A 25,573-nucleotide genomic window follows, 5' to 3' on the forward strand; every position below is an offset into this window, starting at 1 on the left:
TGATGATATGGATTCATGACTTGGGAGGGAGAGGGTTAAAGACAGATGGCCCAGTAATCTGCCACACCACACACTATGATTCTTCCAAGCATCAATTAATTTCAGCATTGATTAGTGTGGGTTGCCCCTTCATGATGTGACCTTTGTCCGCATAGGTAGGCAATGACAGTAGGGGACACCATATCACAAACCTTACTGCCATGGGGGTTGACGTGGAGGTGCTGAGTAGTCAGGGTCAAGAAGAGAGTTATAGGGAACCCTATTACCTGAAGGAAAGAACATGTGAAGTCCTGGTTTCACTGCAGTCAATGGCAAAACTCCCGTGTATATCACCTATAAATCCAAACTTGTGAAGTTTATGGTGCGGAAATAATCTACATAGTGGGTAATTTGGACTTTGTTTATCATCAACATACATGCATGTTAAATCACATTTTAAATGAGATTTTGGTGTTTAAATTGTATGAAGCAAAATTTGTAGAGTTTGACAATGAAATCATCCAGCTACTGTAATTGCACCATAATGACAAATTTCTTTTACATCCAGACACATCAGGAAGCTCTCAAGACACAAATCATGCCTAGCAGGACTTTAAAAACACGTAAACACAAATTAAAAGTCCATAATAACTCAAGAGGAAATTAAAAAGTGCTTATGGCCTGGGAAGAAAAGGAAACAAAAAAAAATAGATAATAATAAAAAGACATAGGAACCCCAGCTGCCCATTTCCCAATCAAAAATATTCAGTGTCACCTTGGCTGTAGAGAACTCTGCTACTTATTTGCTAAATCAAACTCCATCCATAAAGATTCAAATTCTACCATTTTATTGTTGACTTTGTATAATATATATTTATAGGAAGATATTTCAGTGATTTCTAAATACCTGTCTTTGAGTATGGAAATTGCATCTGTTATCTCTCCGTACAATACCAAATTCATAAGAGAATAGGGAACGTTAATTTTTAAAATGTTAGATGCATCTTTCTGCACTGAGAAATCAAGTAACACAAGTATTTGTGGTAAAGAAAGCAATTTATTCAATTTTTTAAAAATTACTTTTGATAACTATAGCGTTTAGAAATGTTGAGATAAATCAAAATACTGTGCCAGATTATGAGCTCTTTCCTGCCCATGGTGAGTGCCACAGTTCAGGACACCTGTGTTTCCCCTTAGTGGTAGAGCAGGAGCTCCCTTCTCAGGCTTCTGGAGTACCTGGCCGTTGCCTCTCTTGGGTGGAGACACCCATCTGTCTCCCTTCTGACCGGGGTATCTGCAGGCTGGACAGTACCCTGCATTATTCCCAGCAAGAGACACTGCTTAAGCAAGCCTGCTTACTTTCTATTCAGAGGTTTAAAAATGTACCTATCCACAGTTCTAAGTTACCACACAGCACTTCCTATGCAACCCTAGTTTATTCTTAGTGTAAAAGCACTACAGAAAAACATATTAAAACAATAAAAGAACCTATACACCTGCTAATAAATTTATCAGAGATTCTGCCCCTCCCAACCCCCGTCTTCCATATGGGTTCTGGCAAGTGAGTCTTCAAACCTTACCAAAGAGGTCTCTTGTGGTGACAAGTTCATAAGAGTCTCAGCTCAGAACTAGCACACTCATGATATGTTTAGTTCACCCTTTATACAGTTTAAGGATCTTTGATCTGGGATTGCCAGGAGCAGGTAATTAGCAACAATTGGTTCCTCTCTCCAGGGCGTAGCTTCAAAAGCATAGATCTGAAGTGGGTATTTGCATTCCCCTCACCCCCAAGTATTTCCTAGGAAATCCACTTTATATGCATTTCCCAAAGTGTGCTTTGAAGTTCCTCATATCTCCCAGAGATTGCATTAATCCTGTCTTCCTGCTAAAAAAAGTTCCATGCAATCCCACAATAGTACATATTTGCATTTTTAATACAATGAATTCCAAAGGTATGTTAAACTTAATTCAAGAAGGTTTGTCCAGGATATTGCAGTCTGTCACAGTGAGCTGTTATTTGCATAAGCACTCTTATTTAAATTAATAACACTGGTCTACAATTTTTGAGAAGTCGTCTGCTTCAGAGATAAAATGTGCTATTTATTATGTATTTTGATGTGCTGAATTCAAATATGACAATTAAAACAACTGGCTACTGTTTCTGAGATATTTAAATTTTTACATTTTATGTCTATGTATATTGTGTAGATAGTAGAATTTTAATCATAAATTGTAAACCTAGGTCTTTTCATGTGTTTATGGTTGCTTTACATGATAATATTTCACCTGTCCTGTTCATGTAACACTTTAAAAATCGGTAAAAGGGTTATATAAATAAAATTTATTATGAACCAAAAGGCAAAAAAACATTATGTACATAGTTTAGTCCTATTCAGTGTCTACTTGACGCTTCTTGGCTTGTCTCTTGTATTCATTAAATGGAGCATCTCTTGTCACTGTCCAGCAATAGTCTGCAAGCATTGACGGGCTCCATTTGCCCTGATAGCGTTTCTCCATTCTTGCAATGTCCTGGTGAAATTGCTCGCCGTGCTCGTCGCTCACTGCTCCGCAGTTCGGTGGAAAAAAATCTAGATGAAAGTGCAAAAAATGTGACATGTTGCAACCAAGGCTTTTGTATGCCTTGAGGAGATTTTCCACCAACAACCTGTAATTGTCTGCCTTGTTGTTTCCGAGAAAATGTATTGCCACTAACTGGAAGGCTTTCCATGCCGTCTTTTCCTTGCCACGCAGTGCATGGTCAAATGCATCATCTCGAAGAAGTTCACGAATATGAGGACCAACAAAGACACCTTCCTTTATCTTAGCTTCACTTAGCCTTGGAAATTTTCCACGGAGGTACTTGAAAGCTGCCTGTGTTTTGCCAATGGCCTTGACAAAGTTCTTCATCAGACCCAGCTTGATGTGTAAGGGTGGTAACAAAATCTTCCTTGATTCAACAAGTGGTGGATGCTGAACACTTTTCCTCCCAGGCTCCAATGACTGTCGGAGTGGCCAATCTTTCTTGATGTAGTGGGAATCTCTTGCACGACTATCCCATTCACAGAGAAAACAGCAGTACTTTGTGTATCCAGTCTGCAGACCAAGCAAGAGAGCAACAACCTTCAAATCGCCACAAAGCTGCCACTGATGTTGGTCATAGTTTATGCACCTCAAAAGTTGTTTCATGTTGTCATAGGTTTCCTTCATATGGACTGCATGACCAACTGGAATTGATGGCAAAACATTGCCATTATGCAGTAAAACAGCTTTAAGACTCGTCTTCGATGAATCAATGAACAGTCTCCACTCATCTGGATCGTGAACAATGTTGAGGGCTGCCATCACACCATTGATGTTGTTGCAGGCTACAGGATCACCTTCCATGAAGAAGAATGGAACAAGATCCTTTTGACAGTCACGGAACATGGAAACCCTAACATCACCTGCCAGGAGATTCCACTGCTGTAGTCTGGAGCCCAACAGCTCTGCCTTACTCTTGGGTAGTTCCAAATCCCTGACAAGGTCATTCAGTTCACCTTGTGTTATGAGGTGTGGTTCAGAGGAGGAGGATGGGAGAAAATGTGGGTCCTGTGACATTGATGGTTCAGGACCAGAAGTTTCATCCTCTTCCTCATCTGACTCAAGTGAGAATGATTCTGGTGCATCAGGAACCGGCAGTCCTTCTCTGTGGGGTACTGGGCGTATAGCTGATGGAATGTTTGGATAATGCACAATCCACTTTTTCTTCTTTGACACACCTTTCCCAACTGGAGGCACCATGCAGAAGTAACAATTGCTGGTATGATCTGTTGGCTCTCTCCAAATCATTGGCACTGCAAAAGGCATAGATTTCCTTTTCCTGTTCAACCACTGGTGAAGATTTGTTGCACAAGTGTTGCAGCATATGTGTGGGGCCCACCTCTTGTCCTGGTCTCCAATTTTGCAGCCAAAATAAAGGTGATAGGCTTTCTTAACCATAGTGGTTATACTGCGCTTTTGTGATGCAAAAGTCACTTCACCACAAACATAGCAGAAGTTATCTGCACTGTTCACACAAGTACGAGGCATCTCTGCTCACTTTGGCTAAACAGAAATGTGTCCCTTTGCAAAATCAAACACTGACAAATAAGAGAGCACGACACTGTATGATTTCTAGAGCTGATAGAGGGCAATTTGTTCAGCAGAGTGATGTAAGCTTCGTTATGATTGCATCATCCATGACTTCTAGGAATAACATGGTGCAATTCATATCATGCATGACGCAATACTAGCTTCAGATTGCATCATTCATTGTTTTGCCTAAAAAGCAAGTACTGTCCAAACCCAGTCATAGATTTATTCATAGATCCAGTCAAAGATGTATTTTAGTCATTTCTGGTTTAAATTGAGATCCCTTCCCTTTATAACTCACTTATCCTCCGCCATTCCCAAGTCAAGGGTCGTATATACTGACCCAGTAGCATATCTTGAAAACTAGAGCTAATCAACAATTTTAAGCATCATTTTTGTTCTCAGTGACCCAGAATTAGTAAAGTTTGACTACATTTATTTCAGAAGCATTTTGGCTGTAGAGCAGTGTAATTGAACTTGTGGAATTAGTGAGTAAGGGTGTTAGAATCTGGCACAATCTGAGAGAGTTTGCCATTCTGCCTCTGACATATTTTAGTACCAGTTATTTTCAATTAATCCACATCTGAGAAAGTTTTTAATTGAACTGTAAGATCTGTCTGTCTAGCTAAAATATTGTTGATGTGACAGTGTGCCCAATAAAAATTAAAACCATATTTAGGAAATTCTAACTTTTGCAAATGCAGTAGGCTGTTGCAAATAAAATTGTTTACAAACGATTTGATCCAATGTTACCATTACTTTAGCATTTGCACTTTTCTTTAATTGAAGAACAAATGTACTATATTTATTCACTAAATATGATGCACTGTTTTAAGGTGTGTGTAATGGAGACCCAGTTGATGACCTCAAGATGCAAAATAGGACTATAATTACAAATATGGAAGAAATTGAAGCATTTATTAAAAGTTGGGAAATTGAGAAATCAGTTGATGTAACAACCAGGAGGCCAGTAAGAAATTGTACTGAAGATAACTGCACTTACTGTATGGAGCTGTTAAACAGAAGAGTTTTTGTCCCATGTCACAAAAAAGTAAGTACAAAGAAATAGGCAGTTCCAAGTCTAAATTAATTAAATTTATAATAAAAATATAAATTTGTTAGTCTCTAAGGTGCCACAAGTCCTCCTGTTCTTCTTTTTGCGGATACAGACTAACACGGCTGCTACTCTGAAATAAAAATATAATGTATAATGCTTCTTTTTACATTTCACTTGCTTCCAGTGTTTAGTGAAGGGACTGACTGAATTAATTCCTCCTCCATGTTGCTCATGGCTAACCCAGATGGTCTCCTTACCTGCAAATCTCTGATGACTTGTCTTCACTGCATTGTTAGCTTGAGCTGTACCTCAGGTTTTGCCCCTAATCCAACTCCTGTCCATCCACACACATATCTAGCTTGAGCTAATTGGTGGTGCTTTAAGCTCTAGCTACCCAGCCTGGAGGGCAAGGTAGATGAGGATGAGTTGAAGCTCAAGTGCTGCTGAAGCTAGTAATGCAGTGGGAATATAGCAGCTCGAGTTACAACTCCTCATCAGCTGCCTGTGTAGCTTCAGCATGATTATTCTCTCTGGAACTAGCCTGGCTCGAATAGAGTAACTTGAGTGTACTAGTTTGAGCTAACAATACAGTGAAGACAAGCTGTGAATGTGTGGACCACCATGTCACTCCTGGAAGTACCATGCCATACTTGAAAAGAACATCTAAAAGGTAGAGATTCCACAGCATCAGCCTAACACTGAAGTATTGTTCAGAAATCATAGGCGAGTGCATCCCATTTCATTAGGGTGTGCACCCAGGGAACCCTGCCCCCATCCTGCCCCCCATCCACTCCCTCCTACTTCCCGCCCCCTGACTGCTCCCCTCAGTACTCCCAACCCTCCCTGCTCCTTGTACTCTGACTGACCCAACCCTTATCCACACCCACGGCTATCCAACCACTCCCCGCCCCTGACAGGACCCCCAGAACTCCCGACCCATACAACACTCCCTGCCTCCCCCAACCCCTCTCCACACCCCTGCCTCCCGACAGCCCCCCCCCCAGAACTCCCAACTCATCCAACCCCCCCCAGCTCCTTGTCCCCTGACCACCCCCTCCAGAAACCCCCCCCACCGTAACTGCCCCCCCCGGACCCTCCTTGCTCCCTGTCCCCTGACTGCCCTGACCCCTATCCACCCCCCGCCCCCTGACAGATCCCGGGACTCCCATGCCCCATCCAACCCCCCCTGCTCCCTGACTGCCCTCTCCAGAGACCCCCTGCCCCTAACCACCACCCCTGGGATCCCACCCCCTATCCAACCCACCTTGCTCCCTGTCCCCTGACTGCCCTCACCCCTTATCCAACCCCCGTGGCCCTGGACCTCTTAGCATGAGATGAGGCTCCTATCCTCCCTGCGGAAGCGCACAGCCCCAGCTCCACAGGGGGGGATGGGAGAGAGAGGGGCTCAGGCCAGCTCCACACAGAGTGGGGGCAGGGCTTCAGCCCTGCAACTTTTGCCACTAGGGTGGCTGGGGCTCCCGAGACAGGGACTTCAACCCCACATCTTCTGTCAGGGTCCAGGGCTTCTCCTCCCTGCCCCAGGGTGGCTCCTCTCCCCCTCCCCCCCGTGCAGCTCCTGCTGGGGTCCAGGCTTCTCCTCCCCCTCCAGTGCAGCTCCTGTCTGGGTCCGGGCTTCTCCTCCAACCCCACTCCCTCCCCCCCACATGGCTCCAGCCCCGTCCAGGGCTTCTCTTCCCCCACCTCCGCGTGGCTCCTGCCGGTATTTGGAACTTCTTCTCCCATTGCACCCAGCCCTAGCCTAGCTGGGCTCCCGTGGGTCACCTGCTGCCTGCTGTGGCCGGAGTCAAGCCTGGCTGGCAGGGAGCAGCCATACATGTGGATGCCATGGCCACCAGCCCAAGAGGTGCGGGGCGGGCCCTAGCTAAGCAGGGGCTGGCTGTGCTGCTGCTGATAGCCCCGCACTCCCGCCCACACTTAACCCTAAGGCTTTTTTTTTTTTTTTTTTTTTTTTGAGACTCACTCAGCCCCTGCTGGAGCAGGGAGCAGTTGATCTGAGCCTGCCCCGCAAACAGCTGAGGAGGGGAGGGGAGAGGAACAGCCTTCCCAGCCAGAGCGCAGGGCATTAGGGTGTGCCTAGGCACACCTGGCACACCCCGTGCGCACGCCTATATCAGAAAGGGTTGTGTTTAGTGCATGATCAAGAAGCATGTTGCTTGGAGTGAAGGCCTAATGGTTCTATTAAATGTAATAGCATCCAGTTCAGACTTACAGAAGTATCTGAGTCACATAGACATTAGTCTAGTCACTCCTACCCTTGTGATATCCTTACAGACAGTGTTTATTTTCAATACTTCTAGTAATGACATAGTTCAGTACATCAGCTGCCACTAGAGGTAGGCATGGTTTGCAGGGGAAGAGGAATGAGAAAATAAGTTTATGAGGAAGGAAATATGATTGTACAATCTTGCTCACTCCCAAGGGCTTGCCTACATGGTGCGTGCACCAGAAGGATGTAAATTGTAGAGCACTCTAAAGTGCTGCTCTCTACCTGCTCCTTGTGGAGGTGACTGGTAACTGCTGATGGGGAAGAAGGGGAGACACAATTTAAAGGTTCTGGTGGTATGCCGCAGGGTTCAGGGCACGCATTCAACAGACAAAGGAGTTTTGATTTCTAGAGCTAGTTTTGATGTCATAGAAGCATAGAACTGAAAGGGACCTCGAGAGGTCATCTAGTCCAGTCCCCTGCACTCAAGGCAGGACTAAGTATTATCTAAACCATCCCTGACAGGTGTTTGTCCAACCTGCTCTTAAAAATCCCCAATGATGGAGATTCCACCACCTCCCTAGGCAATTTATTCCAGTGCTTCACCACCCTGACAGTTAAGAAGTTTTTCCTAGTGTCCAACCTAAACCTCCCTTGCTGCAATTTAAGCCTATTGCTTCTTGTCCTATCCTCAGAGGTTAAGAACAACAATTTTTCTCCCTCCTCCTTGTAACAACCTTTTGTGTACTTGAAAACTGTTATCATATCCCCTCTCAGTCTTCTCCTCTCCAGACTAAACAAACCCAATTTTTCAATCTTCCCTCATAGATCATACTTTCTAGACCTTTAATCATGTTTTATTTACAATGCTATGTAATAGCAGATGGAGACTGTTCTAAAAGAGAGCTACACATGAAGAAGCTCTGGGTTGCTCTGACACAGTCTATCAATTTGAGGAACAGAGATATTTGCAAACCAATCCGTTGATATGATCTTTTAGAGCTCTTGTGATAATATCAGCATCCAGTAATTATGTCAGGAATCGGTTCTAATTTAACCATATACAATTATTTCCCCCCTCTGTTTGAATCTGCTCTCTCTTCTGGCTTTACAGGGAGACTTTGGCAGCCTTGGGCATCACAAGTACCAGAAATATCATGCGAACCCTCCTGGTAGTTATGATGTCTCTTCTTGACAAATTGGAGAAAGTCCAGGGAAAAGCAACAAAAATTATTAAAGGTCTAGAAAAACATGACCCTGAGGAAAGATTGAAAAATTTGGGTTTGTTTGGTCTGGAGAAGAGAAGACTGAGAGGGGACATGGTAACCGTTTTCAACTACATAAAAGGTAGTTTTAAGGAGGAGGGAAAAAATTGTTCTCCTTAATCTGAGGATAAAACAAGACGCAATGGGCTTAAATTGCAGCAAAGGGAATATTAGAATATATTAGGCTGGATATTAGGAAAAACTTCCTAACTGTCAGGGTAGTTAAGCACTGGAATAAATTGCCCAGGGAGGTTGTGGAATCTCTGTCATTGGAGATTTTTAAGAGCAGGTTAGACAAACACCTGTCAGGATCTAGATAATACTTAGTCCTGCCATGAGTACAGGAGACTGGATTAGATGACCTCTTGAGGCCCTTTCCAGTTCTACAATTCTATGATTCACAGTTCAGGTTTATTTATGTGATGGACCAATTCAGAACTCCAAATCCCAACACTCTTGTGAAGTGGCTTGGGTTTGTATCTGAAGTTTAGGAACTTGAATTTGGATTGAAGCTTCACAACTGACCCACTTTTGTTATTAATATTACAAGATACAAGTGTGACTTTCCAGTTCTTACTATTTATTATAATATATTTTAATATTAAGGTTCCAATCTAACAAACTCATTAGCATATGCTCAATTATAAGCATGTGATTAGTCCCATTGAAATCAATAGAACTGCTCAAGTGCTTGGATTTAAGCACAGTTAAGTACTCTGCTGGATTAGAGCCTTTAGGAAAAAAATGAAATAAAATATCATTGTCAGTTTCAGTGGAACTGCACTTGTATTCCTCCAACATCCCCAGTGCCCCCGGACCCTACTGCCTCTCTCCTCCTACATTGCCCTGAGCTCCCTTCTGCATCCTGGCACATGCACCCCAGGCTGGATCCACTGTTGAGCTGTAGTAACTGCAGCTGCTACCAGTTGGTCTCAAATCCCTGCCCTGGGTGCCACCTAGTGGGGCTCAGTGGAAGAGCTCAGTGCTGGTGCCTTTCCCAGACACATCTCCCTCAGCTATGCTTGGAAGAAATCTGGGGGGAATGTGACCCTGCATTCCCCCCCCCCCCCATACACACACATGTCACTTATGGCCATATGAAACAGGAATACGTTAATGAGTACTTTTAGAGCACATCAGCGGGGTCTATACTTTAGAGCACTTTACAACTCACTCCCCCATGGTGTGCATTGCTGGACTGTGCAGACAAGCCTCAAGACTTCTTTTCCATCTGGTGCTTTCTCAGAGTAGGAGCAAAGGTCCAGATTCCAATTCCTGATTTTATTTTTGTTCTTTCCTACCTCTCCTTCTCTGTGGTTTGTTCTGCCCTGCTCTGCCCTTCCCTGTAAATCTGCTTGACTGTAGACCAGCCAACTGTGAGTAGCATCATAGGCAGCTCAACCCCTTCCTTCAAGCTCCAGAGATGTTTCCTGTCTTTGCCCCTGCTCCTATATGAAGGGAGAAAATGGAGGGAAATCTGATTGAAGGAATGGGCTGAGGAGAAAAATTGAGTGACATTTTGGTAGGTGTCATCTGAAGAAACCTGACAGGGGCAAGAGAGGAGGGAGCTGTGGAAAGCAATTTGGCAGCAAGAGGGAAAAGGTGGGGGTAGTCTTTGCTTTATACACTTTGATGTCTTTAGCTTCTAGTAGTTCAGAGGAAGGTCGGGTAGTCAAAATACATGACAAAACCATTGGGTTCTGAACACCACTCCTTACAGAGCTGTCAGGAGCACTGATGCATTGAACCTGTGTGCTCCATTTCTGAGCTGCATCAGTGTTTGACATTGTGTCAAAGCCAGGAATGCTTGCCTCAGCCAGAATGAAGTTTATTCTCTCATGTGCACATGAAACTGGCAGAGCCAGAGAGGATGGAATATATTATGTGCTTCATAGAAGTTAAATGAAACAAAATTCAAAAGTGAAGAAGGATCTGTAACAAAACTGCCTAATAGTGAGCATATAAAATTGGGGAGGGCGTAGAATCATAGAAGTAGTGATCAGAAACAGAAAAGATATTGACTTCCTGTCAGCCAGGGATCGTTGATGATTTTTTCCCCCTACAGTGGTAATATTTCTTGTAATTAATTAGCAACTTTGATTACAAAAAGCTGTCCTCATTAAATCTCAATTAAAATGTAATTCTAGGTTTCACCACAGGACTTTTGTGAGAAGATGTGGATCAACAATACTTACTTTTGGAATTATGAATGTGATGCACTTTCTGCATATGTGGCTTTGTGCAACAAACATAATATCTGCATTAAGTGGAGGACACCGGATTACTGTTGTAAGTAAATAACACTATTCTATCTCCAGACATAATTTCCTATCACTGCAAGCTTTCTGTGTCTTGCATACTAGCTAGCAATTTTTTCTTTTTACATATTATTGTCAGAAGATTTGCCCTTTCAATCACAGCCTTGTTAAGTCATGGTAAAATTTCTTAAAACTCTAAAGTGATGTCTTTCATTAAATATGTTATAACTTAATTCTAATCTTGACTGAATTAGTCATATGTATTCCTAAAGCATAATTTTGTAATTTATGTTGCTAAAAATGTAAAAAATATGCTTTTTATGATATAGAAATATTGCTCTTACTACATATTTTCTCCTTTTGAAAATGAAAGCAATACTTTATTTCCTCTGTGTGTGTGACTTGTAGCTCTGGGTTGTCCTGATGGCAAGGAATACCAACCTTGTGTGCAACCCTGTGCAGCCAAAACGTGCCTAAATAAATGGTTCTATGAAGAATCCCCATGCTCCTATTTAAGAGAAGACTGTGTGTGTAAAAATGGAACTATTCTTCATAGAACAGACTCTGACCTCTGCATACCTGAAGAAAAATGTGGTAAGTAAAGCTGAGCAGAGTGGCTGAGTAGGTATGTTAATATAACCCACTAACTGGTGGGTTATATTGACATCTCATAGTAAGTTATGTACCCTATCTTTGCCCAGTCACCAGAGAATGTGAATCTGTTACAGCCCCAGATACGGCACTTGGCTCTCTAGCTAAAGCTGTAGAGATTCATGCTTTTAGCTGTGGAGGTCCTTGGTGCAATCCCTATTCTTGGTCAAAGGGCCATTCCACTAGGATGTTCTTCCTGTGTTTCTACAACTTGTTCCCCCTCTTACAAGAAAGAAAACAAAGAATGGTTCCTGTCCTCTATATTGAGTGGCTTTGTGTCCACCCTTTGTTCAAGAAGTTTGTAATTTGGTGGTGCTTTTGGGCCAGTGGTTGTCCCTGCCAGGTTGTTCTGGGAAGCCTAGGCTTCTAGGCTGTCATGGCTCCTTGGCAGCCCTGGCTTCCGGGGCCTGCAGCTCCAGGGCTCCGTACCAAGCAGACTGCCCCAGAACCAAAGAATTTTAAAATGTTTGGCTTTTATTCTGAGTTGAAACAAAATTAAACTTAGAAATACTGGAATCCTCCATGACAGCTCTAGTTATATTCCTGTGTTAACATTCAGACTAATTACCACTCAGTCATATTGGAAAATGGATATAATTAGCTCCATTCCCTGGGGTTTTTAGAACTCCAAACTGTGGTAACTGAACCTGTTTTTTCAGGCAGTGTCAGGAACAAATCAATGGGGACACAGCTCCTCAGTCTGATAAATGATTGGTACAAACAAGGGTGCTTTCACTGAGTCTCAGGAACATACACAGATGCCGTAGCAACAGGTTTACAGCATCCTAGATTATAGTTATCCAAAGTTTGAGATGGTTTCCAGTGATCAACAGCCAGGCTTTCGCGGGCCCTCCTTTTGTCCACCTGCTGGGGAGATGTGTCTTTGCTCAAAGAAAAGCTTCCTTGAACTGTTCCAAAGTGTATTTTTGTACTTAATTTTTTTATAACTAACTTAAATAACGCACGTAACTTATAGTTACTCCTAGTGGGTCACCTTAGTAACCCCTAGCCAGTCACAATTTTTTTTAGCTTTAGCAAATTGCTCATTTTTTATTAGCAAAGCATTTTTAGTATTTTTAATTATAACAACAATAAAACACATGTTAGGGGCACTTAAAATCCAGGTTGGCTATTTATGTACTCCCCTCCATTTTCATGGTCTCTTAACTTTCTATCACATCCTCCCATTCTAATTAGCAAAACTGCAATCATGCAGCTATTTGGCCTTGCCTTTCAAAGTCCTAACAATTATTTTTAATGATATGGTATTTGGTTTTCAGCTAATATTGGCTGGACACACAAAATGACTGCGTTTATGTCAAATTTAATTCTGCCACAATGTGTAAAGGGAATGGCAGTGTCTATTTGGATCAAATGGTTTTAAATGCCAGTCGCAGGTAGGAAGCTTAGGCTGAAGTTTATCTTGTGGTATTGTTTTTGAGTTCTAAATAGATTCAATGAAGGGAGTGAGTTTGGACACTTACTCAGGGTTTGTGGCTCTGTGAGGATGAGGTAGAAAGATTCAGGCCATTCAAATCTAGGTTATGACAGCAAATGCTTTTTAGAGGATCTAAATGACACGAGGAGGTATCAGAGAGACAAGGTAGGCAAGGTAATATCTTTCATTGAACCAACTTCTGTTGGTGAGAGAGAGAAGCTTTAGAGCCACAAATAAAAGATATTACCTCACCCACCTTGTATCTCTAGTATCCTGGGACAGACACAGCTATAACTACACTGCAGACAAGGAGGTATCATTAGAGAGGTAATTTCTGATGTAACTGGGACCCAGACAATTCAAGACTATAAAGTTAGTCACTGACTTCTTGAATTTCTCCCAGAAGCAAAGAGGAAGTATGTGCAGAAACTTGAACTCTGGTGTTATGCACATCAGCTATCATACCATTCAGTGGAGCTGGCATTCTATACCACCTAGAGTTTCTGTTAATAGAATAGATCAATTAAATTAGTAATTTTCAATGTATCAGAATCAATCATGTTTTAGAAAACAATGCAGATCTTTCAATTAAATACTTGATAAAATATTGCATATCCTTTTTTGCCATGAGGTTTTCCAGCTGACACATTATTTGTACTAGTCCGGAATAAATTTGTGCTAAACACAGGTCTGAAGGATGTAATGTTTTTCTTCCTTAGCATGTACAGATAATGAAGGACAGCCTCGTTCTGCTGGAGAAGTTTGGAATGGGTCCATTAAAGGATGTTGTATGTATAACTGTTTGGAGAATGGAAGTGTTATTGCTATAGAACCGGAATGCAGTGAAGACCCACTGCCAGTCTGTGAGAGGGAAGGTGAAGTTATCATTAATGTCATTGAAGAGAGGGCTTGCTGTCCAAAGAAAGTTTGCGGTATGTATGCAGCCAAACATATTTTCCATAACAAGAGTGCTAAGGCGGTGTTTAAACATTTATTGACATGGATTGATTTACAGGCAGGGTTCAGGGTAAAACTTTCAAAAATGCCTAATTGACTTAAGAGTGAAAACCCTATTTTCAAAAGTGACTTAGGGTATGTCTACCCTGCAACTAAACATCAGTGGCTGGCCTGTATCAGCTGGCTTGGGTTCCTGGGGCTCAGGATGTGGGACTGTAAAATTGCAGTGTAGACATTTGGGCTCAGGCTGGACCCTGAGCTCTGAGACCCTCCCCCCTCGTGGGGTCCCAGAGCTTGGTCTCTAGCCCAAGCCCAAACATGTTTAGTTTTAGGCACACCTGTAGGCACATAGGACCCAATGTTTCTCAGAAAATTAATGGGATTTACGCTCCTAATTGTCTTAGTCACTTTTGAAAATGGGACTCCGGTTTGTAAGGCTGTGTCCACACTAGAGACCTTACTACTGTACCACTGCAGCTGCACTGCTGTAAGGTCTCCTATGTAACCGTTCTCAGCCGACAGGAGAGAGCTCTCCCATTGGCATAATTAAACCACCTCCAACAAGCGATGGTAGCTATGTCGGTGGGAGAGCATATGTGTTTTTTCATACATCTGACTGACAAAAGTTTTACCACCAAAAGTGCTAGTGTAGACATAGTCTATGTCATGTAGGCTAATTTTACATAGGCTAAACTTTCCTAAACAGTTTGCAGATTATTCCTGTCTTGGAAGGGATACGATAGAACAGTCCTCACACCTAGGGTCAATGCTGAGCTTTTAAATAGAAGAGTATGGGCTTGTCTGCATGAACAATTAACCACAGCAAGCTGGAGTGTGAATCTACTCTGCACTAGCCTGCCGCAGTGTAAGTACCTGTGTGGACCCTTTTGATGCACGTTAACAGTTTGTTAATGTTCTTTGAGTTGGTCCAAAGAGGACTAGAGCAAAGTGCTCTATAAGCTGTTAACATGCATCAGCAGAGTTAGACTGCAGCAGGCTAGTGCGGGATAGATTCACACCCCAGCTTGCCATGGTATAAATGTTCATGTAGACAAACCCTAAGGTAATTCTCCCTAGTTGTTGCACATTGTGTATTCTATTGTGCAAATAATAAATAACAGTATTATTGATAACAGTATTAGCAATAGGCCCAAACACAGATTGCTGTCCCCTAGGGCTAGGTTTGTTATGTACACAGAGTAGTCCACAATCCCTGCTCAGAAGGGTTTAAAATCTAAATAGACAAGTCATAGGGTGAGACAAAGAAGAAGTTCTGACTGACCACAGTTTTACACATGGGAGCTGAGATAGAGAGACTTGCCCAAAGAAACACAAGAAGACTTTAGCAGAGCCAGGAACTGAATCCAAATTTCCTTGATCCCGTGTCCTCTGCCTTAATGACAACACCGTTCTTCCTCTTATGTAGTTAACTATTTTATTTTCTATTTCCATCAGTGAGCTGCCAGCACAGTGGAATGCCTTGTTAGAATCTTCATGATTCTACATCTTTGCACCACGGCTTCTTCTAAGTGAATCATGCATTGGCATGTTCCTGTTTTCCCAGAAAGCAGCTTAGTGTCAGTTGATGGTCAGATGCTAGTTTTCTGTCTGTCCAAAAGAAGCATGCTTCTAGTATCTGATATGTTAGTCATAAGATGCTTGTTTTAATGTCTTAATGAAATATTTTTGTGGAAATAAAGGGCAAAGGGGATAGCTGAACTGGTATTTTCACTCTCTAGATAACTGGCAAGTGGTTACAGGTAGCTATCAACAAATGTAATGTCTAGTCACATTCATACACATGAATATTTGCATATACCATATATTTTTTTCAGAATGTAACATGACTATGTGTGAGGCTATTATTCCAACATGCAAAAATGGTGAAAAATTGATGGTAGGCTATAGCACCCTTTCCTGCTGTCCACAATACCAATGTGGTAAGTGATATATGGAGACAAGATTAAGAGCATATTTTCCATCCCTACATTATCTGTGGTAATTGTACCAGATGACGATTCTGCCTGTATTAACAGATCACTGTAAATAACTTATGAGAAATGTTTCTATTCTCTTCCTCAGGTTGTTTCTGCTCTGTTCCTTAGGGTTTATACTTATTTTTGTATTTGTTCTTTCTGTCAGTTTTGATTTCCAATCAATTTAGTTTTGTTTAGATAAGAGCCGAGAAAATGAAAAAAAAGAAGTTAAGGAAAGTAGCTTCTTCTATTTTAGGATTACTCATGTGACTTTTTATTAGAGATACTGATTGTCTTTTATGTAGAATGTGATCCCTTAGCATGTCCCAATGCTCCCCGTCCGGAGTGCAGAGAGGACCAATTTATTGTTGAAGCAAAACAGGAAGATCCTTGTTGTTTCTCTTATCTATGTGGTAAGAAGCCTTTACTATACTACCTTCCCTGTGGGTAGACAGGATATTATAGGGCAGTGGTTCTCAACCTTTTTTCATTTGAGGATCCCTAGAAAATTTTGAATGGAGGTGCCAAGCCCCTTTAGAAATCGATTGTCTGTGTATATATTGTTGAATCTGTTCAGTCAGTTTTCAGTCTGTCTTTTGTGGACCCCTTAGACGTAGTCTGCAGACCTCCCAGGAGTATTTGGACTAGAGGTTGAGAACCACTGTTATTAAGTTATTAAGTTTCTTACAAATAAGAAAAGACAGGTCTCTAGTTGCATACTTGATAAGGTTGCCTGAGAATGCTGTCACAGGATTGGCCTGGGCAGACACTTACAGCTATAAGTGTCCACTTGCATGTGCTGTTTTGCAATTTGGGGCCTTTATTCCTAGGTTACTTTTTTTAATGTTACTGCTGAACTGCACACTAAAGAATTATGGCATCTCACACACAAGTTCAGAAATTGGGCTTGTCTGAAAATATTTGGACATATTTCATTTATAGCACTATGTGACCTTTGCCTTCAGTCTGCAGCTTCATAGATTATAGCCCACCAACAGTCATTTTTTCAGTTCATGTAGCAAGTTTGAGCATAAATCTCAACACCAGGCAAAGCAATAGATACTTCCATTACTGTATCATTACATTCAATTATCTATTTTGTCTGAACGTGTTAGTCAATAAAAGTTTCTTAGATACCCAGGTGGCTGGCTGGCAGGTAGGCACAGTAGAAGAATGTGGGTAGAATAAAACTCATATGTAACAACTTTCTGATGATGTATTTTAAACTTTGTATTTGGTTTATTCTTTTTAACTTTAGTTTGTGAATCTTGCATTGAGCCTGTTCCTTTATGTAATGAGGGGGAAATTCTCACAGTAGATCTTAGCACCATGCATTCCTGTTGTCCTCGTTACCATTGTGGTAAGTTTAGCTATTTTTAATTAAAAGGTTTTACTGTATCTGGTCAATATTATATGCTGAGTATTTATTTTTTTCAGCTGATTCAACACTTTCCAGCTAAAGTTGAATTTATCCAAATGTTAAAAATATAGTATTATAAAATGTTCAGTATTGTATAATGTCCTAAGTTATTACAGTATCCCTTTCACAGTTTGTCCTTAATAGACTCTGAAGAAGTTTCAGTTTTCACAGCTATCTCCATGCATTAGCATTGCAACAAGGAGTGGAATGTTGTTCACCACCATTGCTGAAGTGACTCTGTGCCTCTGGTCAGCCACCGTATACTGACATCTCATCTACCAACTATTTACAGATATACAGTTAGAGCACTCCTGTAACTACTAGTGATTTTGGGTGCCTCAATTGCTGGGTGCCCAACTTGAGTCACTTTGATGGAGCGAGATTTTCAGATGATTGGCATTCAGCAGACTTTGAAAAATGTAAGACCCTTTAAGGTGATTTAAGTTGGGCATCAAAAATTGAGATAACCAAAATCCATAACTTTTGGAAATCTTGGCCTGTCTCTCTATTTGTCCCTTGTACAGTGCTAAGAATGCTATTGACCTTAACAATTAAATAGTGATAATAAAATTCTATGAAAAACCTTCAATGTTGTTAGAATAGTTTATCTAAGGAAATATGAGCTGAAAACATGTTGATCCATGTCATTTCCCCCCATTTAGTTTGTGATGAGAACCTTTGTTCAGTGCCTCTTCTGAACTGCACAGCTGACATGCAACTTGTGAAAGAGAGAGTACCTGGACAGTGTTGTCCAGACTGGCACTGTGGTAACTATTTTTCATTCTTCTACTAGTTACTTATTAATAAAAGTTAATGTCTTTTGACTGATACACTTTTGTTGCTCTCTCCTTAGAATGTAGCTGTGAAAATTTTACTATACCAACCTGTAAAGTGGTAAGAAAATTTCGCTTAGATGTTACTTAATAACATCCAGTGTTTTTATTCCCCTCTTTCTTTTTATGCACTATTGTTTCTGTCCCTTCCTTGAGTTTGTCATCATAGGCTATGGGATTGAGGCTACCAACACTGCCTATCATATATTTGCCAGTACCTGGATTATAAAATGGGGAGGTGTTGAAACACTGTCTCCTATCTTCCAAATCTAGCTTGTAACCCCCTATTTTAGATCCTGTGTTGCTACCATCAGTCCACTGGAGAAGCTTGATTTTGTGTTTTTTTTAAGCAGACCTAACTGAAGGGAAGAAAATGTAATCTTACTTTGTTCAATACTGACTAGGATCTAGATGCTTAAAATTTTACCAGTTACAAAATTAATTTTTATTATTGAAAGAAATCAACTTTATGAACATGCTTTGTTTCTAGAAGAATGTTGGCTTGTTTTGTTAATTATATATGTTTCCTATGAAAGTTATTAAATATCTTTGACCTTTGTAACATATGAGAGTTTAGATATACTGTCCTCTTCTCTCATTTTCTATTTTATTTTAAACAAAATAGTTGCTGTAACCTGGAAAATGCATGATAATGAATGATGTAACTCTGAACTATCACTGTGATGAAAGGCATATTTTCCCATCACATGCCCTTCCTCATATGAGTAGAGCCCTGCATGGGTACAAAATTTATATCCACTGATGCGGATAGCTATGGCAGCTGTCCCTAGTCATGCTAGTGTGCTTGCATGCACTAGCATGACCAGGGACAGCTGCCAATGAGCCTGATGCTTGCGCCAGTGGGCAGGGCTGGCCAGTACAGCCACGCCGGAGGAGCTGCCCAGGTAGGGCACTGACTCCTGGAAGCAGATGCCCAACATGCCGCAACTTTCACTGCTGCCGTTCCTGGTAGAGCCCTGCAGTTCTGTGGATATCCGCTTTATATCCACAGATATCTGCATCCATGGTTATAAATTTTGTATCCGTGCAGGGCTCTACATATGAGGAACATGTAATGCGGATATAATTCAAAGAATATAATATGGATCATAACAGGCCAAATTCTGAACCAATTACAAGAGATGTACAGTAGATCAGAATTTTGACAATACACCTCTACCTTGATATAACGCTGTCCTCGGGAGCCAAAAAAATCTTACCACATTATAGGTGAAACCGCGTTATATCGAACTTGCTTTGCTTCACCAGAGTGCATAGCCCCGCCCTCCCCGGAGCACTGCTTTACCGCATTATATCTGAATTCGTGTTATATCGGATTGCGTTATAGCGAGGTAGAGGTGTATTCTAAAGTCATGGAGGAGGTTTCAGAGCTGTCAAAGTTGTATTTTATGACCAGATATATCTTTATTATTAAAATAACTAGGATTTGTCACTTGAAAGTATATCCAAAATAAAGGAAATATAGATTTTGTTAAAAATAAACTAATTAAAACTGAGACCAGGTGGGTAAGGTAATATTTTATCAGACCAACTTCTGTTGGTGAAAGAGGGAAGTTTCAAGCGACACAAAGTTCTTCTTCAGGTCATTATTAATTAAAACTGATATTCAGCTACACTGTCATTATATTCAGACCAAAAGAAAGTGTACCACTTAGCTGTTGTTAACAGTAATGCATCTCGCAACCATACAATCTGCTGTCTATTGTAATGGATTGTGATTTTCTCTTTCTCAAAGCTTAGGCTGGAGTGACAGTAGTTTTGTATGTTTTAAGAAAAGCGGTCTCTTGTAAGCCTTATAAGTTGTGTTTGATGTATTTGACTCTGAAACTGTTTCTTACTACACAGGGAGAAGTTCAAAAAATAGACGACAGCATTTATAGTGCTTGTGGATGCCTGCAGTACATCTGTGGTAATTTTTTTTCTTTTTAATGTTGTTAATTTTTGTTTGACTAAACAAAAGCACACAAGCAATGCAGAAATGGGTCAATACTGGCCTTCTAAAATGGAAATGCTGGTAAAGTGACTTTATATCTACAGTGTATAATGTCTCAATGTTAATTCTAAAGATAGAAGTTTAATTGGCGAAAAGCTACATTTTTGTGATTTGCAGACTAAATATATATATCATTAGATTATCACAAGGTTAAATATTAGAGAAATGCAGAAAATATGAAGACTCACTTCAGCCCCAGGCCAAGAGTATTATTGACATTATGTAGTTGTACATTTTATAGCTTTTCAGGGTTTTTTTTTTAAGTGGTGTTACGTTGTAGGCTTTCTTTTCCTTCCAAATACTAGGAAAGTCCCCATCCCATCCAGTTTAACAATTACATTCCAAATCAAGTGTAAAACATGGACAAAAATCTTTCATGTATGTGCTGATACTGAGCCACCAGCCCTAAATATGGGATTAGTGAGTGGGAAAAATCTCACCCCCACACCCAACTTGGGGCGGAGGGGCTTGGGGGAGAAATGTTTGGTCAGAATGCACTGTCCCCGGAAGGGAGATTAAGGGGGGAGATTAAGTGGGTTAGGAGGGACATAATTGGTTGGCCCATAAAAAGAAATGCATTGCTTCTGGAAGAGAGGGGGAAGGTGGAGAGCACATGCCCCAAAATTCCAGACCTGGGCCCCAGTTCGTTATATCCCATTGGTTAGCCAGGAGGGAAGAGTGAGAGCTGATTGGCTCCTGTGCCCGTCCCTAAAATAATTTAAACTTTTCCTCAGCCTTCAAGAGGCCCCCTTGCCTCTTCGGTTGCTCTGCTCTTCCTCCCTAAAGCGTAGATAGGGAGCTGTGTTTCCAGGCTGCTGTGGGTGTGACTGTTCGCCTGTCTATGGGATCAGGGAGGATTTTTTTTTTTCTGTTGAGCCAAAGTGGCAGAGATCTGGTGTGCTTTTTGCCTTCCTCACAGCATTGTGGACGTGCAGTTAGGATGAAGAAGAATGGCATTTGGAAGTCTGATATTAAAGGATAATATAGGAATTTACAGTTTGTCTCAGCTTGCAGATGGTATCCAGAATGGATAAAAGCTAAAAGGGCTACATCCCAGAGGCAAATGAGACTTTGCTGATGGACCTTGTGCCTGTAAGAAGGGGAGGCCTGAAGTCTTTGCAGACCAAGGTCTCCCTGTTGGTACTCTGCTCTTTTTGCGAGGTAGGACGTGAGGATGAGAGGCCTTAGAAGTGAGCTGAGTCCTAGGAGGTAGACTGAAGGATTTACCCTGGGTTCTTGGTTATATGGTGGGAGCCTTGTAACCTTGCACTGAACCCAGCTAAATGGCTGATGTGTGAGATGGGTGGGTGTATACCACCCCATCCAGCTGTAAGTGAACAAAGTTGCAGGCTGTTGCTTAAAATCCATCCCAGTGACTTTTTCATTTCCCTGTATGTTCTGAGCAGTACACTACATGCTTGGGAAGAGCACATTGCCTCCTGCCTAGGAAGCCCTCCCACAACTAAATATACACATCTAAATGTGGCATATTTAAAGTGGAGAGGGCAAATTCAGCACTGATTTTCATCTCCATAGAACTCTATCAAAGTCAGTGGGATTGCACTGGATGTAAGAGAACACAGAATTTGTCCCCAGGATGGGAAGTCAAGGGGCTTACTTTGAACAATCCCTACCTGCAGTAGTAAACTTCAAAATTGTCACAAAGTGCAGGATCTGGTCCTAGTTGTTTGAATGAGATTCTGATAATTTGCTTAATAGAAAATATTTTCCTAATGACCCACTTCTTCTTTTTATTGTTATTATTAGAAAAGGATGATGTATGTGTATTCCAAGAAGTAACTGTGCTGAATCCTGGACAATCTATGATTCAGTATTTGGATGAAAATCTTTGTTACACAGTACAGTGTTTACAAGAAAAAGATCACAGCACAGGATATCATGCCATGGATTTTACAGTTGTGAACTGTTCCCAACAATGTGATGCTGTGAGTGTTTTTAAAATGCAATTCTGATGTAACTTGTGAACAAAAACGTCCTAATTACAGATTATGAAAATTGAATAGCGGATGCTTAACAGTACATCTATCCAGCAAGTGGAATAATAAGAATGTGACTTAATGGCGGTATCCTTGTGTTTGTTGGGTGGTGGCCTATGACAAATATTGCGTTAGTGAGGTTTTTTTATTTAAGTTTTATAAACACATTTTTCATTTTGCAGTTCAGAAGTTCCCAGGAACAAAGAGGGGTGTTTTTTTTTTTCCAAATTGCAAGTCTGTTATTTAAAAGTAATAGTTACATGGCAAAAAGTTATAAGCAGCAGGTAAGAAATATGTGCATATTTTAAGCAGGCTGTGTGTGTAGACGGCACAAGAAACTAGAGAAGTAGTAACTTTGATACAGTATTCCCCACTTGGGGAATCTGGCTCGCAATTAGGCTGCAAATGGCTTGCAAGTTATAAGTAGAAATAGACCTGAACTGCAAAATTTCAGATATGGATATTGATCCCTATCTGCTTTCTGAAAGTTCATGAAGTATTCAGATCTGGGGGTTTTGTTAGGGGTTTTCTCTTAGGGCTTGTCTACATGGTGCTGCAGTCTGGACTATGGGGCTGTGATTTGCAGAGCCCTCTAAACTGCCCCATGTAGACTCTGCTGACATGAACTAAAAGGTCCAGTACTACATTAAAGTGAACTAGGTACCTTTTAGTCCATGCCAGCAGGGTCTACATGGGGCACTTAGAGCACTCTACAAATCACACCCCTATGGTCTGGACTGTGGTGCTGCATAGATAGCCCTTAGTTGTGAAGTATTTAACCTCTTAAATGTAGAAACTAGCTTATCTCTGCTAAAGAATTTTAAACCATTCCTCTAACTACATTTTCTCATATATGAACATTATGTCATTTGGGAATAAGACAGACTTTTGCACTGCACTCTGCATGAGGCTATACTTGCAGACCACTCAGAAACTTCAGCTTATATAGGAAGGGAACTGTTGCCCAATTATTTAGTGACGCTTCTCCAGTAAAGCATATGTGTCCTATAGTGCAGTGGTTCTCAAAACCGGTACGCCGCTTGTTCAGGGAAAGCCCCTGGCGGGCTGGGCCGGTTTGTTTACCTGTCGCACCTGTAGGTTCAGCCGATTGCGGCTCCCTGCCTAACACTTTGGAGAATTTGAATGTCAATTCACATCCAAACTTTGTGACTTGGGACCATCCCTATTGAGAGAGAACACAGACAAGGAAACCACCCCATCAACTTATAATTAGTGACCTATATGTTAAAAAAAAAGGTTCATTTAATTTTTTTTCTTTTTTAACAGCATCAAATATACATTCCTTCTTCCAGTCATCATGTTTGTTGTGGAACCTGCCAAAATGTGTCTTGTACTTTCTATACTGAAAATGGAACACTATCTGTACATGAAGTAAGTGCCTCTGGACAGCTGGAGGAAATCATAGTGTCAGTAGCACATATTCAGTAGTATCGATAATAGTATCAGTAGCACATATTCAGGTATCTAAATGACATCTGTTAGCTGGTTCTTGTATTATCATTTCTCACATTCCTACTTTTGGTCTGTCCATGTGGACAGTTGTGGTATTTAATATAGCTGTATCTACATGGCTGTCTGTCATCAGCAAGCAGATATAGCGGAGCAGAGAAGTTGATCTAAACACCTGGGCTAAATCCATAAAGGAACTTAGACACCTAAATTGGCAGTTAGGTATATAAGTCCAACATTTAAGCATCAGTGAGTCCTCAGAATCTCTGCTTGACTACTGCCTAATGCTGTAGGCACCTAAATTACCATGGCACCTGACATTTTCCAGTAAAGTCCCATAGGTGCCTAAGTTATCACCACAGCGCATGTGCAGAACTGCCTAACTCCTGCCACTGCTGAACAGCTTGACACTATAGCATGTGGCTAAGCCCTGGTGGGATTCTCAAACTAAGCTTTACCCCCTCTTGTCTGAGGGGCCCGATCAAGTAGGCAGTCTGAGAATGCAAAGATTCGTTTGGCCAGAGAACCAAAAAGTGAGAGTAACTCTGAAGCCTAGTGGTTAGGCCACTTCTCAGGGATGTGGGAGACCCAAGTTTAAATGCCTCCTCCAATGAATCTTTAGTGTTTTATACAAAATGGAACAATTTGAACAGGAGATAGTGCAAGCCCCTCCCCCAAGAATGCCCAATAGCTCGGTGGCTAGGGCACTTACCTCCGATATAGAAGACTCAAAGTTCAAGTTCTGCTCTGCAGCAGGGGTTGCAAATAGATCTCCCACATCTTTGCAAGTGCCCTAACCACTGGGCTATTGGCTATAATGGAATCATTCTCTTTGGTTTTTCATGAGAAAGACCTAGTCACCTAACTCCAGGAGACAGTTCACAGCTGTGAATCCCAGGTTTAGATAGGTGCCTCTCTCCAACCTGGACTTAGGCACTTGACTATCTTTGAAGATCTTAAGATGTACCCCTGTCCTTGGCATTTCCTACTGGTTAGCTTAGCATGCTAGCTTCTGTGAATCCCATTTGTTGACATCTAACTCTCCCCATGCATTGCATAGGGAGCCTGGATGCTTAACTGATGGCTGCAGTTTCAACTGGGTGGCAGTGTGCCTAAAAGTTAGCATTGCAATGCCCAAGTCCCTTTGTGGAGCTAGCCATTGGCACCCAATTTTCAGGAGTGCAGAGCACCCACAACTTCAGCTGAAGTCAATGGGAAATGTGGGTGCTCAGCACACCTGAAAATCAGGCTCCCTAAGAGACACTGGAAATATTATTGATGTCAGGGAAGCTCTTGTTCAAACACTTAAGCAGACATATAAGGCAAACTTGCCAACGTGAGTTGTAAAGAGAGGTTTGGGTCAATGGCTACTATGATGTTTTTTGGTAGAGGCTCAGAACACAGAATAGTGGCTGCCTTCCAGTGATTGGTGTTAGTGATTCCTGTACTATATACTTTTTGGAGAGGTTGTAAAGCATTTTGGGATTGCAGGTGTGATATAAATGAAAGATCAAGAAGATTAATATTCATATGTTCCTACAGTTCATGCTTCATGGTTGCATGCAGGAAATCAGGACGGGATTTCACCTTTCCCCAATATATTCTGGGTTTTGTTTTTTTTGTTTTGTTTTTGTTTTTGGTCTCCTTCCTCTAAAGCATCAGAAATGGTTGGAGATGGGACACTGGACGGGGAGGGCCAATGCTCTGAAATAGCACTGAACAGTCTGTCACTCACATGCTTAGCTGGCTGGCTCATGTTCACATGCTCAAGGTCCAACTGATGGTCATAGTGGGATTGGGATGGAATTTTCCCACAGGTCAGCTAGTCAGTGACCCTGAGGTATTTTCACTTTCCTCTGCAGTATGGAGTGTGGATCACTTACTGGGATTATCTATGTATATCTGACATAATCAATTCCCTGCC

The 25,573-nt window shown here is 41.5% G+C and overlaps 1 protein-coding gene across 1 annotated transcript in view; it reads left to right on the forward strand.

The window, feature by feature from the left end:
* Positions 1-25,573, forward strand: part of OTOGL (otogelin like) — a 145,250-nt gene that overhangs the window by 107,777 nt on the left and 11,900 nt on the right. The window contains exons 42-53 of the mRNA XM_042850786.2: positions 4,926-5,140; positions 10,783-10,924; positions 11,302-11,487; positions 13,702-13,914; positions 15,775-15,879; positions 16,221-16,328; positions 17,174-17,275; positions 17,998-18,102; positions 18,189-18,229; positions 20,035-20,098; positions 21,950-22,128; positions 23,467-23,571. Coding sequence (XP_042706720.2) covers positions 4,926-5,140; positions 10,783-10,924; positions 11,302-11,487; positions 13,702-13,914; positions 15,775-15,879; positions 16,221-16,328; positions 17,174-17,275; positions 17,998-18,102; positions 18,189-18,229; positions 20,035-20,098; positions 21,950-22,128; positions 23,467-23,571 — 1,565 coding nt within the window. The remainder of the gene's footprint in view (positions 1-4,925; positions 5,141-10,782; positions 10,925-11,301; positions 11,488-13,701; positions 13,915-15,774; positions 15,880-16,220; positions 16,329-17,173; positions 17,276-17,997; positions 18,103-18,188; positions 18,230-20,034; positions 20,099-21,949; positions 22,129-23,466; positions 23,572-25,573) is intronic.

The sequence above is a fragment of the Chrysemys picta genome, chromosome 1, assembly GCF_011386835.1.
Source record: "Chrysemys picta bellii isolate R12L10 chromosome 1, ASM1138683v2, whole genome shotgun sequence".
Lineage (NCBI taxonomy): Eukaryota > Metazoa > Chordata > Testudines > Emydidae > Chrysemys > Chrysemys picta.